Raw genomic sequence first — 22,355 nt, forward strand, 5'->3', positions numbered from 1 at the left:
TATATCCCAGCTCCCCTGTACTCCATTATAGTGATGACATGTATACAGTAATGTATATCCCAGCTCCCCTGTACTCCATTATAGTGATATGACATGTATACAGTAATGTATATCCCAGCTCCCCTGTACTCCATTATAGTGATATGACATGTATACAGTAATGTATATCCCAGCTCCCCTGTACTCCATTATAGTGATATGACATGTATACAGTAAAGTATATCCCAGCTCCCCTGTACTCCATTATAGTGATATGACATGTATACAGTAATGTATATCCCAGCTCCCCTGTACTCCATTATAGTGATATGACATGTGTACGGTAATGTATATCCCAGCTCCCCTGTACTCCATTATAGTGATGACATGTATACAGTAATGTATATCCCAGCTCCCCTGTACTCCATTATAGTGATATGACATGTATACAGTAATGTATATCCCAGCTCCCCTGTACTTCATTATAGTGATATGACATGTATACAGTAAAGTATATCCCAGCTCCCCTGTACTCCATTATAGTGATATGACATGTGTACAGTAATGTATATCCCAGCTCCCCTGTACTCCATTATATTGATATGAAATGTATACAGTAATGTATATCCCAGCTCCCCTGTACTCCATTATAGTGATATGACATGTATACAGTAATGTATATCCCAGCTCTCCTGTACTCCATTATAGTGATATGACATGTTGTATACAGTACTTACTGTCCCCCTGAGTCCTCCGTGGCGGTGTAGAGGGTGTCTCCTCTCGGAGCAGGAGAGCGGACCTCTCCTGCACCTGTCCCCTAGGTGGCGGTGCCGCAGAAGCCGGAAACCGGAAGTTGTAAACCGGAACTTGGCTTCACAATGAGGGTTGGATCACAGGTGCAGTCGCTCCAAGCTTCATCTGTGCTCACCGCTCGCCACAGAAGAATTTCTCCTCGCATTTGGTGAGAGGCTTTTTCAAGCCCTGCACTAGAGTTTTGGCTCTCCCTTCTCATTGGTTGCGAGTGAGCCAATGAGAGAGAGGGGACTGGGCCGAGCCATGGCTCTGTGTATAAATAGACACACAGAGCAGCGGTCTGGGAGCAACCCTGCTTGAGTGCCAACATAGCATTACCGGCCAAATCACCAGGTAAAAAGAGGAAAAAAGCCTGAAAAAAGAAAACTTGATTAAGCCACCACATCTGATTGACAAGTTGCAATATATTATATTTTTGGTTTTAATACCGCTTGAAGCCGGCCATACATGAATTGAAATTTCGAATGTCGATCAATGTATGGGCAACCTGGCTGTACACAAGTCGATCTGTTGTTTGACTTATGTACAGCCGGCCTTTTGGGTTTTTGACATTCGATCAGTGCCGCAGGCTATAGCCAGCAACAGTGATCATTGTGTTCTGGCAGTGGTGAAGTTTCCAGCTCAGCAGGAAGGATTCCTCCATCCACATTTAAAGTGAGGATGGGAGAATTGGCTCCCTTCATTTATACAACCCCCTGGTTGAACAAAAGAAAAAAAAAAAAGAATCATGTATGGTTGACTTTACATGGGTCCAAGCTGCCCCATTGTAAGTATGCAAAAATTATTATTCCTGAAAATCAACTTCTGTGTTTTCTGATTTGTGTACTTCTCTGAGACTAAGGACGTGGAAAAAAAATGTACCCAGTCTAACAGTAATTTCCTGGGTCAGAAGAGATTAATAGAAGAGTTCATTCATTGAAGTCAATTCCATCTTGATGCTCTCTTTTGTCTTGAACACATTTCCTGTGCTGCACTTCTTCCTAATGTTGTTTCTCAGTGAAATAATCAATAGTTTTAGTATCCTGCCATTCTGCATGTGTTCATTTGCTCTTCAAGTCACATAGATTTAGCACGGTTTACATGTTAAAATAGTTCTAGTTATACCATATTCTTCTGAACATTTCCATGTTTTTAATTAATGCTTTTAAACCGCTTCGTGTTGGCATCATGCTTTTTTTTACCAGTCGGGTTTAAGACATGTTCCTTCATTCTATGCATGTGATTTGGAGAAAGCTATAAATGCTAATTGAAATTGCAAATTCACAGACGACTGGCTCTCTGAAATGTAAATGTGAGGAGATTTTGATGTTTAATATATTATTTTGAATATATCACTGTGGTTGCTTTCTTCAGAGCCCACTCCATTTCAGATTGTAATGTTATATTTGCTTTTTTTTTTTAAATCAGCATAGTGCTTACATTGAATGAGAAGTGTCCCTTGTGCTGGTGGTTGATATTTTCAGACCTCTGCTCCCCACATACAGTGGGCACCTGCAGTGGGCAGCTGGACCAGTCAAAGGAACTCGTCAGGAGTGACAGCTGTCCCTGCCCCTTTTGCTTCTTTTTCATTAATAGAAGCTGTACTACAGCATCCAGAAATGAAAAGTACTCTGTGAATTAAAGCGGTGGATCTTTCTTTCATAGAGTGCTTCTCATTGCTAGAACATATAGTACAGCTTCTAAGAAAGGAGAAGATATGATAAAGAGATTGGCATAGCTGGCAATCTTTGAGTGGCAGAAGACTGAAGGTTACAACAAGATAAAAGAGAGGGGTGCCAGACTAAGTGCAGTATTTGACAATAATTTATTAGCACAAAAAGATTGATAACTCACTAGATACAAGTGGGTCAGAGGCATATATCTCAAGGGTGGACGTTGTCTTGGTTGAATCCCGGAGGCAGAAGGGGAGGATAGATGGACATCTGGGGGCCAAGGCTGTGGAAGAAGCCAGATCTCCTGACTCACATCATGTCTCAATCAGCGTTCCGCAGCTGTGTCTGTGTAGGAACCAAGCTGGAACGCAGATGGCTGCCGGGCGGATGTGACGTCACCACGTGAGCGTAATACCGCAAGGAGGGGGTGGTAATGCATTTCAAAGCTACTGCTTTTTCGTCAGACCTCGTGTTGCCAACACGAGGAACAGTTCTCATTTATGTAAGTACCGGCCCCTGTGCTGATGAAAAAATTACGAAACTTAGTGATTATAAAGTTGAATTTTTTATTTTATCTGCTCTTTGCAATGGTATTGTACGCAGCCGCCCTGAACCTCCTCTTCTGGGTTCCTGTCCAACGATCTTGGCTCCTCCTTCTTTTTTTCTTTTTTTTTTTTTTTTTTTTTTTTTTATTTGACTGTCCATATAGCAAGTTGCTGTGGGGCCAGACATGTGGTCTCGCTCTTGTGTTGGCTGTGTGTGTCCAGTGACACGCACAGCACAGCTCGGCTTTGGCCCGCCAAGCAATGGACTTAACTGACAGCAGCAGGTGCCAATGACTCTGCCATTCTCAGCAAAGCCTGTGCGGCTACGAAGAGAGGGATGGAAGACCTGCAGCTGGGCACAGGGCTGGATTGAGTTTTTTTTTTTTTTTTTTACCCTAAAATCAGAGAATGCTTTTAGGGTAAAAAAAAAAGACCTTTAGACTTTAGAACTACTTTAAGCTTTAAGCAGGAAAACCAGATAAAAGTAACAATTTGTGGTTTCCTCATGCCTCTGTGAAATGTGTGGGAAAGTCTGAATTTAGCTGCTGTTATTGGCACCTATGACTCATGCTATATTAAAGTAGAAGTAATGCTATGAAATCAGCTTACTATAACAGATAGCTTGGTCTCACCCAAGTTTTGTAAGAGAATCAGATACTATATACTGTATGTTTCCCCTTGCCAGATAAATGGGTACAAGGAATTTTTGGTGTTATTTGACTGTTATCCTTTGACCACCTCAAAACATTGTGCTTCCTTTCAGATGGGCATAAGCCTTAGAAGTTTGCATTGTAAAGCAGTAGTAAACTCAAAAAAAATAAAACAATGTCTAAGAATGCACTGCATATTAGCACATTATGAAAGACTTACTTTACAATTGAAGCACTCTAACTTTGAGCTGGCTCAGCTCCCGGCACTTCCATCTTCACCTGGATCTTCTTTTCCGGGTTAACGCTCTCCAGTTGTTTCAGTGGCCAGGCTGCAATGACATCATGTCTGCTCATGTGCTCGGGAGTCACCATTGCAGCACTGCGCTCGCTGCATTCACAGCACACTCAGTGTTTCATGATCGCAGAGAGTGCTATCATTGGCTGGAGTCCAAGTCACTGTCTACTAAAGACACAATTCAAGCCATTTCAAGGGCACCTACAGGTAAGGTTTTTTATAGTTTTAACTGTAGGGCAAAGTTACATTTTCGACTTTAATACTGCTTTAACAAAAGACCAAACATAACCCCAGTGCAGTTCCAGAAGAACAAAAGCTTCCACTGTGGAAATTACCTTCTGTTTTTAAACTTCCTATGATACCAACTCTTATACAAATGTTAAAGTGAAACTGAACTCTGGAAGCTGTAACCTGATACGAGCAGGTAGAGGGCAAGGTATTACCTGTAGTCTTCCTGTAACTGATGCTACTTTCTCTGACCACTTTTACACTGGCGACATCAGATAGCATCGGGGTCAGTTATTGCCCCTCCCAGCCAAGGTCAGCTAGTGTTAGATTGCTCCCTTAGTATAGTGTCCCCAAAAATGCAGTGTTAGCAGGGTCAGCCTCATTCTTCATAAGCACTAGCATTTAGCTGCTCCGCTGTTTTCACGGAAGATTTGTATCAATTGATTGTGGGCCAAAGCAATTGATATTCACAATACATCACCACCCACCCAAATTCAGCTCTTGCCAGGCAATTTGCATGGAAAACTATCATCGTTTCCAAAAGAAACTTTTTTGGGCCTTACCCTCAACATGGGCATTACAAAAAAGAATGAATTGCAGTCACATTGGCCTATTCATTCATTCCGATTCATCATATGCCCATGTACTCTGCTGTTACATATATGCCCATCAAGCTCCAGCAACATACTGGTACATCACTGGACTTTGAGCTGGCGGTCAGCTTTCATGTAAAAGCAATCCTTTCAGCTAATTAACTGCTGGATCCCTTTTACAAGCAGCGGCAAGGGGCATCCTGCTTTAACGGTAGAGGAGAGATTTACAGTGTAATAGACCCCATATTTCTCAGAAAAGAGTACCTGTCACTGCCTATTGCTATCATAGGGGATATTGATCACAAAAAAAAAATGTAAAGGACAGTGTAAAAAGAAAAAAAATAACCCCATACCCCCCCACCCCCTGCTCACGTGCAAATGCAAGCTCCTGTTTAGTGTCGGTATGTAAACAAAGATTATACCGTGCACGTGAGGCATCACCACGAATATCAGATTGAGGGCAATAATTTTAACACTAGACCTCCTGTGTAAATCTAAAGTGGTAACCTGTAAAGGCTTTTAAAGCGTCGCCTATGGATATTAAAAATGTACGTAGTTTACTGCCATTGCATTGGCGCTTGCAGTTTTAAAGCACGTCATGTTTGGTATTTGTTTACTCGGCATAATATCTTTTGTACCTTATCAAACAATTGAGCAATATATTGTGTTTTTGTGCATTAAAATTCAAAGAAGTTTATTTTTTCCAAAACATTTCCGTTTGGGGGAAAATCACTGCGCAAATACTGAGACATAAAAAATTGAAACACCCACAGATTTATTCTAAAGGGTCTTTGCTTTAAAAATTTGTAATGTTTGGAGGTCCTAAGTAATTTTCTAAAAAAAATATATATATATTTTTGTTCATGTAAACAAAAAGTGTCAGAAAAGGCTTGGTCTTCAAGTGGTTAGAAGAGTGGTTGATCTGTGGCATAAGCTTCTAATAGTGGCCCTGAAATGCCAGGATAGTAGAAGCACCTAAAGGGCATAGTGAGTATTTTGCAGATCTCATTTGTTGCCACAAGAAAATGTATTTTTTTTTTCTTTTTCAAAATCCTGCGACAAAAAAATCAGAAACAAAATACTTTCCATGCCTATTAAATTCTTTGGGGCTGTCTGCTTTCCAAAAAGGGGTCATTTGGGGGGATGTTTGTACTATCCTGGAATTTTAGGGCCTCTGAAACTGTGATAGGTAGTGAGGAAGTGACATGAGGAAATATGCCCTTTGAAAGCCTGTAGGTCAGGGATGTCCAAACTATGGCCCTCCAGGTGTTGAGGAACTGCAATTCCCATGAGGCCTTGCAAGACTCTGACATCCACAGGCAAGACACCCAGAGGCAGAGCCATGATGGGACTTGTAGTACTTCAACAGCTTGAGGGCCATAGTTTTGACACCCCTGCTGTAGGTGGTCATTGGATTTTGAGGGTCTGTATGTGGCTAGGCTGCAAAAAAATCTCTTGCATGTGGTATCCTCATACTCGGGAGACATAGAACAATGTGTTTTGGGGCGTTAGTCCACATATACCCATGGCTTGTGTGAGCAATATATCATTTAAGTGACAAACAAAAAAAAATGATTTTTTTTTTTTTGTCATTTTCCAAACATTTATAAAAAATAAAATCTTCCATGGACTTAATGTGCCTCTCAGCAAATTCCTTGGGGTGACTACTTTCCAAAAAGGGGTAATTTGCAGGGTTTATGTACTGCCCTGGTATTTTAGCACCTCAAGAAATGATAGGCAGTCAGAAAGGAAATGTTGCGTAAATTCCAATACAGTGCATCCATAAAGTATTCACAGCGCTCAACTTTTTCCACATTTTGTTATGTTATAGCCTTATTCCAAAATGGATTAAATGCATTTTTTTTTCTCAACATTCTATTATTATTATACAGTATTTATATAGCGATAAAAGGTTTGCTCAGTGCTGTACATTATAGTGGGGGACAGAACATGAGACAATACAGTAACAAAACAAAACACGAGGGGGTCAAGGGCCCTGCTCTTTTGAGCTTACAATCTAGGAGGGAGGGGATAGTGGTACAGGAGGAAGTAGCTGTGGGGGATGGAGTGGTACGAGGAGTGGAGGAGATCGGCTGTTAGGTGAAGGCGGGGTAGGCTTCCCTGAAGAGATGGGTTTTCAGGGTGCGCCTAAAGGTGAAGAGGGTAGGTGACAGTCTGATGGATTGGGGTAGGGAGTTCCAGAGGATGGGGGAAGTCCTGGAGAAGTCCTGCAGTCGGGCGTGGGAGGTGGAGACCATGGAGCTAGAAACAAATATTCTACAAACAAAACTCCATAATGACAGCGTGTGAGAAGTTTTTTTTAAATCTTTGCAATTTATTAAAATTAAAAAAACAAAGTTTCACAGCCTTTGCTCAATACTTTGTTGAAGCACCTTTAGCACCAATTACAGCCTCAAGTCGTTTTGAGTATGATGTTACAAGCTTGACACACCTATTTTTGGGCAATTTCTCCCATTCTTGTTTGCAGTACCTCTCAAGCTCCATGTGGTTGGATTGGGAACGTCAGTGCACAGCCATTTTCAGATCTCTCCAGACATTTTCAATCAGGTTCAAGTTTGGGCTCTGGCTGGGCCACTCCAGGGAGTTCACAGAGTTGGACCTTAACCACTCCTTTTTAATGTGGGCTGTGTGCTTAAGGTCATTGTCCTGTTGAAAGATGAACCGTCGCCCAAGTCTAAGGTCCAGAGTGCTCTGGAACAGGTTTTCATCAAGGATGTCTCTGTACATTGCTGCATTCATCTTTCTTTGATCCTGACTATTCTCCTGCTGCTGAAAAACATCCCCACAGCATGATGCTGCCACCACCATGCTTCACTATAGGGACGGTATTGGCCAGCTGGTGAGTGGTGCTTGGTTTCCTCCAGACATGATGCTTTGGCATTCAGGCCAAAGAATTAATTCTTTGTTTCATCAGACCAGAGAGTTTGTTTCTCATGGTCTGAGAGCCCCTCAGGTGCCTTTTTGCAATCTCCAGGTGGACTGCCATTTGCCTTCTACTGAGGAGTGGCTTCTCTCTGGCCACTCTACCATACAGGCCTGATTGGTGGAGTGCTGCAGAGATAGTAGTTCTTCTGGAAGGTTCTCCTCTCTTCACAGAGAAACGGAATAAGGCTGTAACATAACAAAATGTGGCAAAAGTTAAGCTCTGTGAATACTTTCTGGATGCACTGTATATATAGCATAGTTTGTAGATGCTATAAATTCTAAACAAATCAATTAATATATGCGTATTGGGATTTTTTTTTTTTACAAAAGGCATGTAGCAGAATATATTTTGGCCTAAATTTATGACTAAATTTGTGTTTATTGGATATTTTTTATAACAGAAAGTAGAAAATATATTTTTCAAAATGTTCAGTCTATTTGATTTGTATAACTAAAAAATAAAAAACCCAGTGATGATCAAATACCACCAAAAAAAAAAAGCTCTATTTATGTGAAAAAAGAACATAAATTTTGTTCGGGTAAAGTGTTGCATGACCATGAATTACCAGTTGAAATAGCGCACTGCCAAATAGCAAAAAATGGCGTGGTCAGGAGGGGGAAAACCTTCCGGGGCTGAAGTGGTTAAATTGTATATCTTATTATTTTTGTTATCTTTTTTAAATCTTATTCTTTTTTTGCATTTTCCAAAAACTTTTGTGAAAAAAATGTAGTCTTTAAAAGAAACTCACCATGCCTCTTAGAAAATACCCAGGGGGTATTGCCCAAAATGTGGTCGTTTTGTTGGTGTTTCTATGTACTGTCCTGGGGATCTAGGGCAGTGTTTCTCAACCTTTTTTCAGTCAAGGCACCCTTTAAAATTATGGATAGTCTTGAGGCACCCTATTCTCAAATTGGGTGCCTTAAGACTGTCCCTAATTTTAAAAGGGCACCCCATTCTACAATGTGAAAAACTATTTTAATAGTTTTATATAACGCAGCAACATCCACACACATAGGATACCCAACATTAGAGGTGATTTATTCTTCCAAGCAAATACACTTTTGCACATTGGTACTGAGTAGTATTCCAGTGTTTTCTCTTCTTCAGTTTTTATCCATCACTGAGCTAATGTGATCCCAGCACTGATGGAGAGGAGCAGGGGAGGTTAAACTAGGATGCTGTGCAGGTAGCTGACATCCTAATTATCAAATGATTATGTCATTGCTTGTCAGGACGCAGGCAGCTGGAAGGGCGTAATGGTGCACAATGAAAACCTGTGGCTTTCTGTAACTAAAAGGCAGGCTTATTCCACCCGCTGGCTTGTATACAAGTTTTGAGTAATTTTTAGACATTTTGCCTGGGGACGCCTGAAAAAACCTCAAGGCATCCCCTGGGCACCTTGGTTGAGAAAGGCTGCTCTAGGGCTTCCAAAAAATATAAGTAGTCAGGAAATGAGATACTACTTTTGGCAAAGGTGTTCTGGGATTTTGCACCCCTTCCCCCCATGCATCTAGGTTGTGAAAAAGTATTGTGTATATTTTGGGGCGTAATTGTAAGTATGCTTATGCTGTGTGTGAGAAACAACGTAAAAATAAAATAACTTTGTGAAAAAAACTAACTTTATTTAAAGGATATGTTCACCTTTGTGAACATGTGACACCCATATTTAAGGTTCAGCATCTGGCTTCTCTCCAATCCCCCTCCTTTGACAGCAGGCCGGGGATCTCCCAGCACTGGCTCTCACAATTCAAGAAGAGCGTGGCCGTGCTGGGCTTATTTTATTTAGAGTTTTGTGAATTAATGAACTACAAGTAACATCAGCCTTTGCAGCTGACAGCTTGTAGTTCTCAGTGGACTACCAGGGCATTGATGTGTGCCTTAGGTAGATCATTGGTCTTCCTGTCATTCAGTAACTGTCAGCCCGCATCGGCGGTACAGGCAGACAGCTACACAGACAGTCTACAGAAGCCTGACACTGCAGATTTTGCTGATCACGGGTGCAATGCTTACAAAGAAAAAAAAAAATGATAATAAATGCGCATTGTTTTACATGCATTTATTATTTTTTTTCAGTGTGAACTTATACTTTCATTCTTTAATTTTCCAACAAACAAAATAGTGGCCTCAAACGACATGGAGAAAAGTAGAGGAGCTGTAACGCATTAACATTTATAAAAATGCTTTATTTAATTAAAAAGATGCCTACAAAGATCATAATAGGAACATCATGTAAAAGTGATGGCATGTCACTTGGCCGAAAGCACCTGCGAAATCACATCACAACCAAAGCCCTTTCCAACTAGTTTGGTCACACCAGACATCGTTTATTTAGGCTGCTTTCACACTGATCATTTCTATTTTGTGTTAAAGTAAGCAGAAGAAAAACATATCACTATGTATTCCTATGGGACTTTTCATACCGATCCATTGCGGGTCTGTTGCATTTTTCAAAGTCCTGCTTGTTGTGTTTTTGGTGTTGTAAAGAAAAAAGCATCAGCAATGCACCTCCCCATGGAAATCAATTGAAAACACGCACCTGCGCTGCGGTTTTTGGTTATGGTTTTTGAGTCGCATGTCCTATTAAACGTGGTAAAAAGGCATGTGTGTTTTTGCCACGGATCAGTATGAAAGTAACCTTTTACTTTTAATGAGAATGCTGCTATCATAGGAGGTTGGTTTCCAGGTAGATGAGCATTGCCCATCAAGATGGCATCAAATACAAGGATACTGCATAAATCCCAGACAATTTACAAAAAGGGTACATAATCTTATCCACTTCAGCTCCAGAAGATGTTACTCCCTTCATGACCAGGCCATTTTTTGCCATACCACACTGCACTACTTTAACTGGTAATTGCGCAGGCATGCAACACTGTACCCAAACAAAATTTATACCTTTTTTCTTTTTTCACACAAATAGAGTTTTCTTTTGGTGGTATTTGATCACCATTGGGTTTTTCATTTTTTGCAGCATAAATAAAGACAATATTTTTTACTTTCTGCTGTTATGTTACAGGATTTTATATAGCGCCAACATAAAACCTATCCAATAAAAGAAGTAAAAAGAAAATCCAAAATGTATTCTGCTACATGTTTTTGCTATAAAATACTGGAATTTTTATTTTATTTTTATTTTTTTTACTACTAATGACGGCAATCAGCAACTTATAATGGGGCTGCATAGTGCAACTGGCAATCTGACACTAACTGCCACTGCTCCCCCTCCAAACAAAAACCTCTAAACACTTGCTCATCTCCCCTTATGCTCAAGCACTGTCCTGGCTGCAGCAGTACTGTGCTCTTTCCCTGTTCTCGCAGGGGACACAGAGGGTGTGACTGAGCCAGACTTTATCTATGGAGACACAAAGCTTGGCTTGGAAGTGTGCCCGCATGGGTGCCCCCACAGCACACAGCTTCCTAAGGGGGTACTCCAGAAGAAGGAGTGGAGAGCGCCGGAGGGGGGCCACCATAGAAGAGGTAAGGGACTGCCCTGTGCATTATTGCACAAGCTGGTAAGTATAACATCTTTTTTTATTTTAATATAAAAAAGCCTTTATCACTTTAAATAACTTTTTTGCAATGTTTTTTTCAGCCTTCATAGGTATTATGTGCAAGTGAGCATTTCAAAATGGAAATGGGTCTTTTGTAAAGTCTCAGGAACTATGCTCTACAGCTGAGAAATGAGCATCTTCCCTGGCTGCTGTGTCATCTGTTCTGTGATTTATAAACAAATGTCATTAATTTGAGCACTTCAGTGGTGAGCTGTCATTTTAAAAACAAACACAGACATTGAAGAACGTGAGAGAATTCAAAGCAAAAATTAGAGAGGTAGGGGTTGTCTCCTGAAAGATACAGGTGTCATGCATATGGCCCATTTACAAAACATGTTGATATGTATTAGAACAAGCCCTGTGTCAGCGGCAGTGGTCATAGGGACCTAAAGTGAGAGGGAGACTAAGGCAGAAATGAGTAAAAGCCTGGCTGATGCTCTAACATTGTCATTTTTTAAAACTATACTATTCTATACATTGCCTAGGCTAAAGTACTAAAATGCTGCTAATGTAAACATCTTTAACTGAAGTTTATCTGTATTGCTGTTTGGAAGATTTATCTGCTGACTTTGAAAATAATAGAATGAAAAGGAAACATAAACAGTTGAGCAACCTGTTAAAAGTCTGTTAATTCCTAGATTTCCTTGCATTTGAGACTTACGAAAGGATTTTTTTTTTTTTTTAGATCGTTAAATGGAGGACATTAGCTGATTAGAAATTAATGAGATGCCTGCCAAAGCACATGTACAATGCATGTTTCCAACAAGCCTGACAACTTTGATATTGGTCAAGTGTATGGCTGTAATCCTATTGCAGTTTGACCTAAACTGTGTCTACCTACACTTGGTTGCCTAGGTAGTGAGACCAGTCAGCATTTGTATTTTGAGGTCATCATTGCCTTCTGCTCAATAGATGTGTCCTAATTGATTTGATTTTTTTTTAACAGCATAATTGCAAATATAAGCCTTATAGCTGTATATCCAGATAGGGATAAATGGATGAAGGAGATCTATGGGTACCCCCCAAGTATGATAATTAGTATATAAAGAGGAAATAAATTTCCCTAGTGCTGACTTCTTGGTTTCCTTGTTATAATTAAGCTTTACCTTCCCTGCACTCTTACCATAACCCAGAAATATTTTCTGAATACAGTGAGGTCTCCTCTGGATATCAGAGTGAGACTTCATCAGCTCTGATAATTGAGACCTTTCCAGTAACAGGCACGTGGCTCTGCATTTTATTCAGATGCACCCTGTAAGTAATGGTAGCTGAGTGTATAGTGAGCCCTATCCTCCTTGGAGCTTGTGTGCCAATCATGCACTGCAAACAATATGGACACACTGGTATCTGTAATAAAAAAAAAAAATTAAAAATGGTTGGGCTTTGAATGATTGTCATTAGACCCAGCCATAGATGAGTCGAAAAATGCCAGCTGTGACACGCAATTTTTGTGCCACAATTGAAAATGCCTGATCCAACATGCTGGATTGTTTTTAGAAAATCAATACAAATGATGGCACAATTGTATGAGCTATTTTCATTTTTTGATCAACAGAACGCTCGGTTTTCTACTCCTCTATGGACAGCTTTAATGTCCAAATGCACACGTTTCTTTTATTAAACCCTGATTGTAGTTTTGTGTTAAAGTGTATCGTGTAAGTCAACAGTTTGAGTGATTAGCAAGTACATGGACATGATCACAGAGCATGTCAATCATAGTGTCACTTAACTACATTGCATACAGTATTTTGTCTCTCCTCCGTCTCTTAATACCTGTGACTTTGGGATGTCCCAAATCCATGTTTTATCTTGCTCCTTGGTACTGAAGTTTGTTTATGTAAATGCCATTGATGTTCATCACACACAGGCTACTTTCAAATGCATGGGCTTTACATCAATGCACAAAATGGTGCAGCCCTATAGCAGGCCCATGCCAATGCCAATAATTCTTAATGGCACCTCAGTACATCTTGCTTACATGCGTGTTAACATTTTTTTAGTCAAAAAAATGCAAACGTATCGCGCTCCACTAATACAATTAATTGTGAAATATGCACAATAGGATATATATATATATATATATATATATATATATATATATATATATACACCATTTAAATTAATACATTTAAAATAACATAAGTGAGTCCAACATTAGTTCAGTAGCATAATATTGCAATCCTACTAATGCTGAGTGCTTGTCTTAAATGAATCCGTGACTTTGGTGTGTCTTTCGCTAGTGAAAAATATAAATCAAAAAGTCCACAAATCTTTAACTTGTATGCTCCTTCACCAGTGTGCGCTGACCTGACGTATATGACCAAACCGTTTGGTGAGGTCAAAAACAGCTTGTGTCCCTTTAAATGGACTCAGAGATGAGTAGATATATGTATCCTTGTTTCCCAGATGGATGAGAGGAGTGTCTCCCTTTTCCCAGTAGGGGGTATCGCTGTTTCCTAGAGACCTATTTCCTGGAGTCCGATGGATGGAGTTATCCATCTTCCCTCTAGGGGGTCTCTTCACTGATTTATCTCTCCATATGCATAAGTGCCATGTAATTAAAGAGTAAAATATAGTGCCTTATCTTCTTTAAAAAAGTATTTATTAAGCAAATATAGTGCACTCACATGAAATATATAATAAACTTACTTTTGTGTGCAATAATACAGGATCCTCAATGTGTTTGCCACATGCCAAATACTTGCTGTGTATTTTCCTTTAAGCGTCGTGACGTCAGAGCCCCTCCCCAGAGTATGTGTATGGTGTAGGTGACTCACTCACTTATTTAATTATTAATTTAAATTATACACACAAGTATAATTAATTAATTTTGCACATATTTCACTTATTTATATATTTTTGTAAAATTATATATTTGTTTAATTTTATTTATCCACTTTATAAAGACAAGTCTTTATAAAATACACCACAGTAGTTCACAAGAATCACATTTTTTAACATTCATTTTGGTGTCGCATGATTTTTTTTAAAAAGGGTTAGGGACTGCATGTTTCTGGCATGTAGAGCAGCTCATTGAAATTAACTAGTTGGAGAATTTGGGCATGCTACATACTCCCAAAAAGAAGTCCTCATTGTACACAGGGCATGTATAGCGCATCCAGTCTCTCCAGTTCTGCTACTGGGATCCCCTTCCCAGTATTATAACTTCTCTCATTATAAAAAAAGCAGTTTGAATCAGTGTTTATAAACAACACTGCTCAGCACACAGAGATACAATGTAGCATATTGTTACATTTTTATCTTCTGTTCATTCATCTGCAGGTCAAAGGTATGAACTTGGATCTGCAGATTATGCAAGTTAAATGAGAAGTACAGCCAAAGCTCTTTTGGCTGTATGTCTGTGCATCACAGGATTGCAGTTCGTTCTGCACTCCTGCGACCTGTTCTCTAATGACAGCGGGCTGAAGCCCACTGTGGGCTGACGTCACTCAGCCGGTCCAGGCTGGGGAAAGAACCCGGCTTTAAAGTGGAGCTCCACCCCAGAGTCTGGAGTGACACCTGGCTCAGCGAGCCACTGAGAGCCTGAGCCAGCCACTCCCACCCACTCCATAGCCCAGCGCTTCAGTGAGCGTGGGGAGGGATTTGTTAAGCAGAGAGTGGCTGTGACAACTTGGTGATCATGTGATCGCTGAGTTCTCACACAGCTGGCGGGAGACAGATGCAGCATCGGACTGATGCTGCATCCAGCTAGGTTAGTATGATTTAAAAAAAATAAACCAAGACCGCATACTTCTCTTTTAAAGTAATTTGACAAGTAAAAAAAAAATGTTTTTTTTTTTAAATAAAATCTTCTGTTTAACGCCTTATTAGTTTACTCTAATCAGCCTTCATCATCCTTAGATGCCTTCTCCCTTCATCTGTTTTCCTGCTGATTTTTTAGTTTCTTTCTGTTTTATTAACTATTAATATTTAAACTTGTTTTGTTAATATTTTTACACATTTAACATATCTTTTCCCATTTCTAAAAGCACAACATTGATTAAAAAAAATTATCTAATTTGTAAATAACTTTGCAGTGCTTTGTACCAGAATCATAATTTTAATGCCATTTTAAACAGGATAAAGGTTGGAATACAATGCACACATTTTATGTGCAGTAGCACTTTTTGTTTTTAAACAAACACTGCTCAAAAAAAGAGTGCGTTTGTCCTTACTGTGTGTGCCAGGGTTAAGATTTAGGCAAGCCATAGACGGGCCTTTTATCGGCTGAATTTTTGGCCGATAAACGAAAAATCGGTCGGCCCCGTTGCAGATGCTGCCCCCCATGTCCGTGAAAAATGGCTGTTTTTTGCGGATTTTACAGCATGACCGATAAAAATGAGGAGATCCGTGAAAAACGGCCGATGGGCTGGCCCCACTAACAGTGTGATTATTGGCCGATTTTTCGTGCGGATGAAAATTCGGCCGATAAACGACCCGTCTATGGCCTGCATAAACGTGAAGGGAAATCTTCCCAGCAGGACAGAGAATGCAAACAAATAAGCTGATCTGGTGTTTTAACCCTTCCTGCTTTGACCAAATATAAATAATGTTTTGGGGCTATACATACTTTAATAAAGTAGCATACAGGTTTTGTTTAGATGGCTTCTATACTGCTAGTCATTATCATTAAGCACTGCTTTGGAATGTGTTTGGGACTAGAGTGTCTGGACTGTTGAAGAAAATTTGACTGATTTTCTGTGGTTGATTGCAAGTTTCTAATGTGCTTTTGTCCTTCTCTTTACCTATTTCAGCAGTTTAATTTCTGTAGTTTGTTTTCTTTATTCAAGTTATAGCATGATTCTTGCACACATTCGTGCTGACATCACTGTCATGATAGATTATGGTGGTTATTGTTAACAATCTCTAAATAAACTCTGTTGTCTTGGCGGTATCTTCTTGATGTTGGAAAGATAAATGAGAACTGATTCTCACATTATTAGTAAAACAAGGGTCACTGCCAATGAAATTGGGTTGTGTGTATGTGTATATAAAATATATTTTTTTAAAACATTCTTACTTTATAGCATTACTTAACACCTGTCTAAAACTTTTGCAGTGTGTGTATGTATGTATATATATATTATTACTGTGCAAAAGTTTTAGGTGTTAAGTAATAATGCTGTAAAGTAAGAATGTTTTCAAAAATATATTTTGTTTATTTTTATTAATTTAGAAAATGCAAAGTGAGCGAATAGAAGAAAAAGCTAAATCAAATCAATATTTGGTGTGACTACCCTTTTGGCTTCAAACCAACATCCATTCTTACACTTGCGCAGTTTTCATAATCAGGGATTTTGTAGGGTTAAGTCAAGTATATGATTATCCAGTTATAACAAGCAGGTGCTAATGATCATCAATTTTTTATGTACAGTAGGTTGAAAAACCATTAACTAAAACAAAAATAACTTTGTAGAAACCTAAAACTGGGTGAAAAACAGCCAAACTCTGCTACTAATCTGAGATTGTGGAAGACTGATTTATGTTACAAGTCATATATCATGACAAGAGTGAGCACAGCAACAAGACCCAAGGGAGTTATATTGCAACAGGAAGGTCTCTCCCAGGCAAAGATTTTAAATTGGACTGCGGTTTCAAGATGTGCTGTTCTAGCTCTTTTGAAGAAACACAAAGAACTGGCAGCTTTGAGGACTGTAGATGCAATGGTTGGCCAAGGAAAATGAATACAGCAGATGAAAGACACATCATGCTTACTTCTCTTCAACATCCGAAGATGTCCAGCAGTGCCATCAGCACAGAACTGTCAGAAACCAGTGGAACCTAGATACACCCATCTACTGTTTGAAGAAGTCTGGCCAGAAGTGGTCTTCATGGAACAATTGCAGCCACAAAGCCATACCCCCAACATGGAAACAAAGCAATTCAACTGTGAATGAAAACCATAGGTCCTGGGGTGCACATAAAAAGCAGCAGGTGCTCTGGACTGATGAGTTAAAAATTTGAAATTAGTAGCAGAAGGCAGTTTTTTTGGCAAAAGTCTGGAGAGTAGTACAATAATGAGTGCAGGAAACAGAAGCATGGTGGAGGTTTCTTGCAAGTTTGGGGCTCCATTTCCTCAAATGGAGTTGGAGATTTGACCAGGGTCAATGGTGTCCTCAATGCTGAGAAATACAGGTAGATACTTATCCATCATGCCATACCATCACGGAGGCATGTGATTGTCCCCAAATTTATTTTGTAGCAGGACAATGACCCCAAACATACAGCCAATATCATTAGGAACTTTCTTCAGTGTAAAGAAAAACAAGGAGTCCAGGAAGTGATGGTTTGGCTCCCACAGAGCCCTGATCTCAACATCATCGAGTCTGTCTGGAATTACATGAAGAGAAAGAAGGATTTGAGAGCAGCCTACATCAACAGAAGATATGTGGTTAGTTCTCCAAGATGTTTGGATAAACCTACCTGTCGAGTTCCTTCTAAAACTGTATGCAAGTTTACCTAGAATAACTGATGCTGTTTTGAAGGCAAATGGTGGTATACTTGGATTTTGCGAAAGCATTTGACACAGTTCCCCACACACTGCTAATGTGTAAGGTAAAGTCTACAGGCTTGGAAAAATCAGTATGTAAATGGATAGAAAACTGGCTAAAAGATCATATTCAGAGAGTAGTGGTTAATGATTCATACTCTGAATGGTCTAGGGTTGTCAGTGGTGTACCCCAAGGTTCAGTGTTAGGACCCTTACTTTTTATAATATTTATAAAGGATATAGGGTTTGGGATTGTAAATCCCATTTCAGTCTTTGCAGATGACACCAAGCTGTGCAGTGGAATAACGTTCTTACAGGATGTCTCCAACTTACAAGCCGACCTCAATGCACTGTTTAATTGGGCAATTATGTGGCAAATGAGGTTTAATGTTGATAAATGTAAAGTTATGCACTTGGGGGCTAAGAATATGCATGCATCATACATACTAGGGGGGTACAACTGGGGGAATCAATGGTGGAGAAGGATCTGGGAGTTCTGGTAGATCACTAGCCTAATAATGACATGCAATGCCAAGCTGCGGTTTCTAAAGTGAGCAAAATCCTCTCTTGTATTAAGAGGTATAGACTCCAGAGAGAGAGATATCATATTATCCCTGTACCAATCATTAGTAATACCTCATCTGGAATATGCAGTTCAGTTTTGGGCACCAATTCACAAAAAGAACATTGGGGAACTGGAGAAAGTACAGAGAAGGGCAACCAAACTGATAAGAGGCATGGAGGAGCTCAGCTATGAGGAAAGATTTGAGGAACTGAATTTATTCTCTCTTGAGAAGAGGAGATTAAGGGGGGATATGATCAACATGTATAAATACATCAGTGGTTCATATAGTGAACTCGGTATAGAGCTATTCACCCTGAGGTCATCACAGAGGACAAGGGGGCACTCTTTACATCTGGAGGAAAAGAAATTTAATCTCCAAACACGGAAAGGTTTCTTCACAGTGAGAGCTGTGAAAATGTGGAACAGACTCCCTTAAGAGTTGGTTCTGGCCAGCTCAGCGCTTTAAAAAAGGCTTGGATTCTTTCTTGGATACACAGAATATAACTGGATACTAACATTTACGGGTAAAGTTGATCCAGGGAATATCTGATTGCCTCTCGGGGGATCAGAAAGGAATTTTTTCTCCTACAGGAGCAAATTGGATCATGCTTTGCTGGGTTTTTTTTTGCCTTCCTCTGGCTAAACTGTGGGTATAGGATTATAACTTTTTTTTTTTCATTTTTTTTAAGGGTTGAACTGGATGGACTTTTGTTGTTTTTCAGCCAGACTAACTATGTAACACATTTTGATTTGGATTTCTCTTCTGCTTATTTTTTCTATCAATTAACAAAACTGAAAGAAAATTAACTATTAACACTTCTATTTCTGAAAGCATCCTTTATTTACAGCATTTTTTTCATTCTTGCCTAAAATGTTTGCACAGTAGTGTATGTATTTAGGCTGTGTGTTGTTTACACTTACAGAAAAAGTGCAGACAGGCAGGTAGGAGCATTGGGAAATAAGACACACAGAGGTTGATTTACTAAAATTGGAGAGTGCAAACTCTGGTGCAGCTGTAGCCAATCAGATTGTTACTTCAGCTTGTTCAATTAAAGTAGAAGTATAGGCAAAACTCTTTTATTTTAAATTTTGGATGGAGCAAGGGAGGGTTATAACCCCTGTAAGATTTTTATTTGCCATCTTTGGAGATTTCTCTTCACTTCCTGTCCCGTAGCCAAATAGGAAGTGAGAGGAAGTCCCTGCAAATTAAGGGAATACTTTGGGGACCCTCAGGTCACCAGAACTAGTGTCCCCATTGGAAGATTTCCACTGTGTTGCTTTTCTGGGGACAATTCAAAATTTAGGATTTTTTTTTTTCACTTTCAGTGATAATGGTAAACAGGACCAATAGGGTGAATCTCCCTAATGGGGACGGAGACAGACAGCAATAAAAAAAAAACTTACAGGGGTTCTAATCCCTCTCCACTCTATCCAAAACTAAAAAAAAAACAATTTTACCTTGACAAAAAGCTGGTTTCAAGGAAGAACTGCACCACGGTTTGTACTCTCCAGTTATAGTAAATCAACCCCACACTGCCCCTTTTATCTTTAAAAAGAAGCTTACCTGTCAGAACTTTTAGCAAACATTTTAGTTCCACTTTAATAATTGTTTGATTTCAGAGGAACTGTTTCTTCTAATGAAACTTGCTCTCCCTGTATCAGTAGCACATTTACATCATGGCATTATGTGTATCTTGAGTATGAGGGAGTTTTGGCCTAGTATGTAATAAATAGCTGTGGATTATACAGTAAACAGTATAGTGTATATTATGGAGCTGTGTGGCGTTTATATTGAGCATCACTGTGTACAGAGCAGAGTGGTTCGCAGAAAGGAATATACAGTACAGGGTTGGGTTGAATATAATGTAGTGCACAATATATTGAGCAGTGTGGCGTATGGAATGTATAGCATAGTGTACATTCTAAAATAAAAAATAAAATCTCTCAGCAACAATATTTAATTAGATTCTTGTGCTCACAAATAATAACTTGGGAGGAGGATAGATATCCACTAAGCCACGCTGGTAGAAGGCAGAGGCTTGTCTTAGACTAGGTTCACATTTGCGTGATGCAGGAATGCGCGCAAAATTATGTGCATTCTCGCATTGGACAAAAAGCACATGTTCCTTTTGAAGGCGGGAAGCCTTTTTTTCATGTGTGGGGCAGCCCACTGGAATGAATAGGTTGCCCTAATTATAATTTGCCAAATCGCAGTCAGACCTGCATTGGTGTGAATGGAGCCTTAATGTGGATTTAGAGCAAGTCTAACAGTGCAAGACAAGTTGGTTGTAAATTAGCACTTAAAGTGGGCATTCTGCAACTGCTCTTTTGCTCAGGCCCACTTTTTTTTATCCATAATCCAGTCTTTGTGGAACAGCTCTTCCTGTTCCTAGACCCAGAACCATGTGGACACAATCTGGGTATTCCAGTAATGTGAGGTCAGGCTGTCAACAAGATATGTCACTTGAAGCTGAAACTGGCTCATATCTTCTCAATACTACTGCAAGTCCACATTTCTATATTGATTAAAGTGGTATTAAAGGCATTTTTTTTAAAATAACATACCTGCTCTGTGCAGTGATTTTGCACAGAGCAGCCCCAATCTTCCTCATCGTGGTTCCCCCCCGCAAGCTCTTCTGGCTCCTCCCTCCTGCCAAGTGTCCCCAGAGAAGGCAGTTTGCTATAAGGGCACCCAAGCAGGCTTGCCCCCCAGGTGCTGTTCTGCGTGTTCTTTAATGCACAAAACACCCTTTCTCTCCTCATTGGCTTACTAGCTGAGATTGACAGCAGCAAGAGCCAGTGGTGCCCCCTGCTGTCTCAGCCAATGAAGAGGGAGAGTCCTTGGAGAGCCTCAGCTCTAGTACACATCGCTGGATCGCGATGGGGCTCAGGTAAGTGTTGGGAGGGCAGTGGGGCTGCTGCACACAGGTTTTTTTTACCTTCACGCATATAATGCATACAGGTAAAAAACCTTGAGCCTTTAGAACCACTTTAAACTACCATTTTCAAGAGATTTTTTTTTCCTTTGACCAAAACTTTTTTTGGGGGGGCGGGGGGCTACTCATAAGCAGATTTATAAATTGTAGATTTCAGATGCTGATTTACTGCCCAACCTGACAAGTAAATATATATGGGTATCTTGTGGCACAGGAGGATGGGTTAGGCCCTTTTCAGGCCTGTGAATCGTGTTAATGTGTGTTTAAGGGGGTATTTCAGTGCACAGTACCACATTACACATTTTAACCCACTTTATTATTATTTTTTTCTAGACCTCTCTAAAAACAGATTTACAGAAATTCCACATGACGTTTGCCTGTTTGCACCGCTCGAAACCTTAAATTTATATCACAACTGCATCAAGTGCATTCCAGAAACCATCAAACATCTTCAAATGTTAACATATTTAAATATCAGGTAAGTGGACTATTCTCACATACGCTTTTAGTATTTGCAGTTGCTCTCGTATTTCAGCTACGGTGTTTTTTTTAGTTTCTGTTTTTTTAAACTCATTCGCTCTACTTTGCGGTGTTCTGAACATATGACTTTTTTCTTCTTTTCAGTCGAAATCTTTTATCAACATTGCCAAAATATCTTTTTGACTTGCCACTGAAAGTTTTGGTCGTTAGTAATAATAAACTGGTTTCTATTCCCGAGGAGGTTGGGAAATTAAGAGATTTAATGGAGCTGGTGAGCAATTTCTTCACTTTTTTTTTTTTTCTTTTTTATTCATGTTGTAATTCATGGCTCTTGTGTTTTAATCTTGATTTGGTTACCTGCATTTCTTAGGATGTCAGCTGTAATGAAATACAAGTTCTTCCTTCACAAGTAGGAAAACTCCATTCACTCAGAGAACTTAATTTGAGAAGAAACAATCTGCAAGTTTTGCCAGATGGTAAGCTTTATTGTAGCTTTGAAAAAGTGCTTTGTCCACAAGTTGCACCAATGGAAATGCTGTGTACAGTGTTCATGCGGGCATGGAAATGTCTGTTTTCTGATGTAAAGACTGTAGACACCATCATTCAAACAACCCTAAATTCTATAATCTAG

The 22,355-nt window shown here is 39.6% G+C and overlaps 1 protein-coding gene across 3 annotated transcripts in view; it reads left to right on the forward strand.

Annotated features, from left to right (window-relative positions):
- The window catches only part of LRCH2 (leucine rich repeats and calponin homology domain containing 2), a 153,120-nt gene that overhangs the window by 32,130 nt on the left and 98,635 nt on the right, over positions 1–22,355 (forward strand). For all 3 annotated transcript variants that reach the window (XM_089657979.1, XM_089657980.1, XM_089657981.1), the window contains exons 2-4: positions 21,578–21,722; positions 21,869–21,995; positions 22,095–22,200. In XM_089657979.1, coding sequence (XP_089514105.1) covers positions 21,578–21,722; positions 21,869–21,995; positions 22,095–22,200 — 378 coding nt within the window. The remainder of the gene's footprint in view (positions 1–21,577; positions 21,723–21,868; positions 21,996–22,094; positions 22,201–22,355) is intronic.

The sequence above is a fragment of the Staurois parvus genome, unplaced genomic scaffold, assembly GCF_062004578.1.
Source record: "Staurois parvus isolate SC_StPar_1 unplaced genomic scaffold, SC_StPar_1.0 ptg001045l, whole genome shotgun sequence".
Lineage (NCBI taxonomy): Eukaryota > Metazoa > Chordata > Amphibia > Anura > Ranidae > Staurois > Staurois parvus.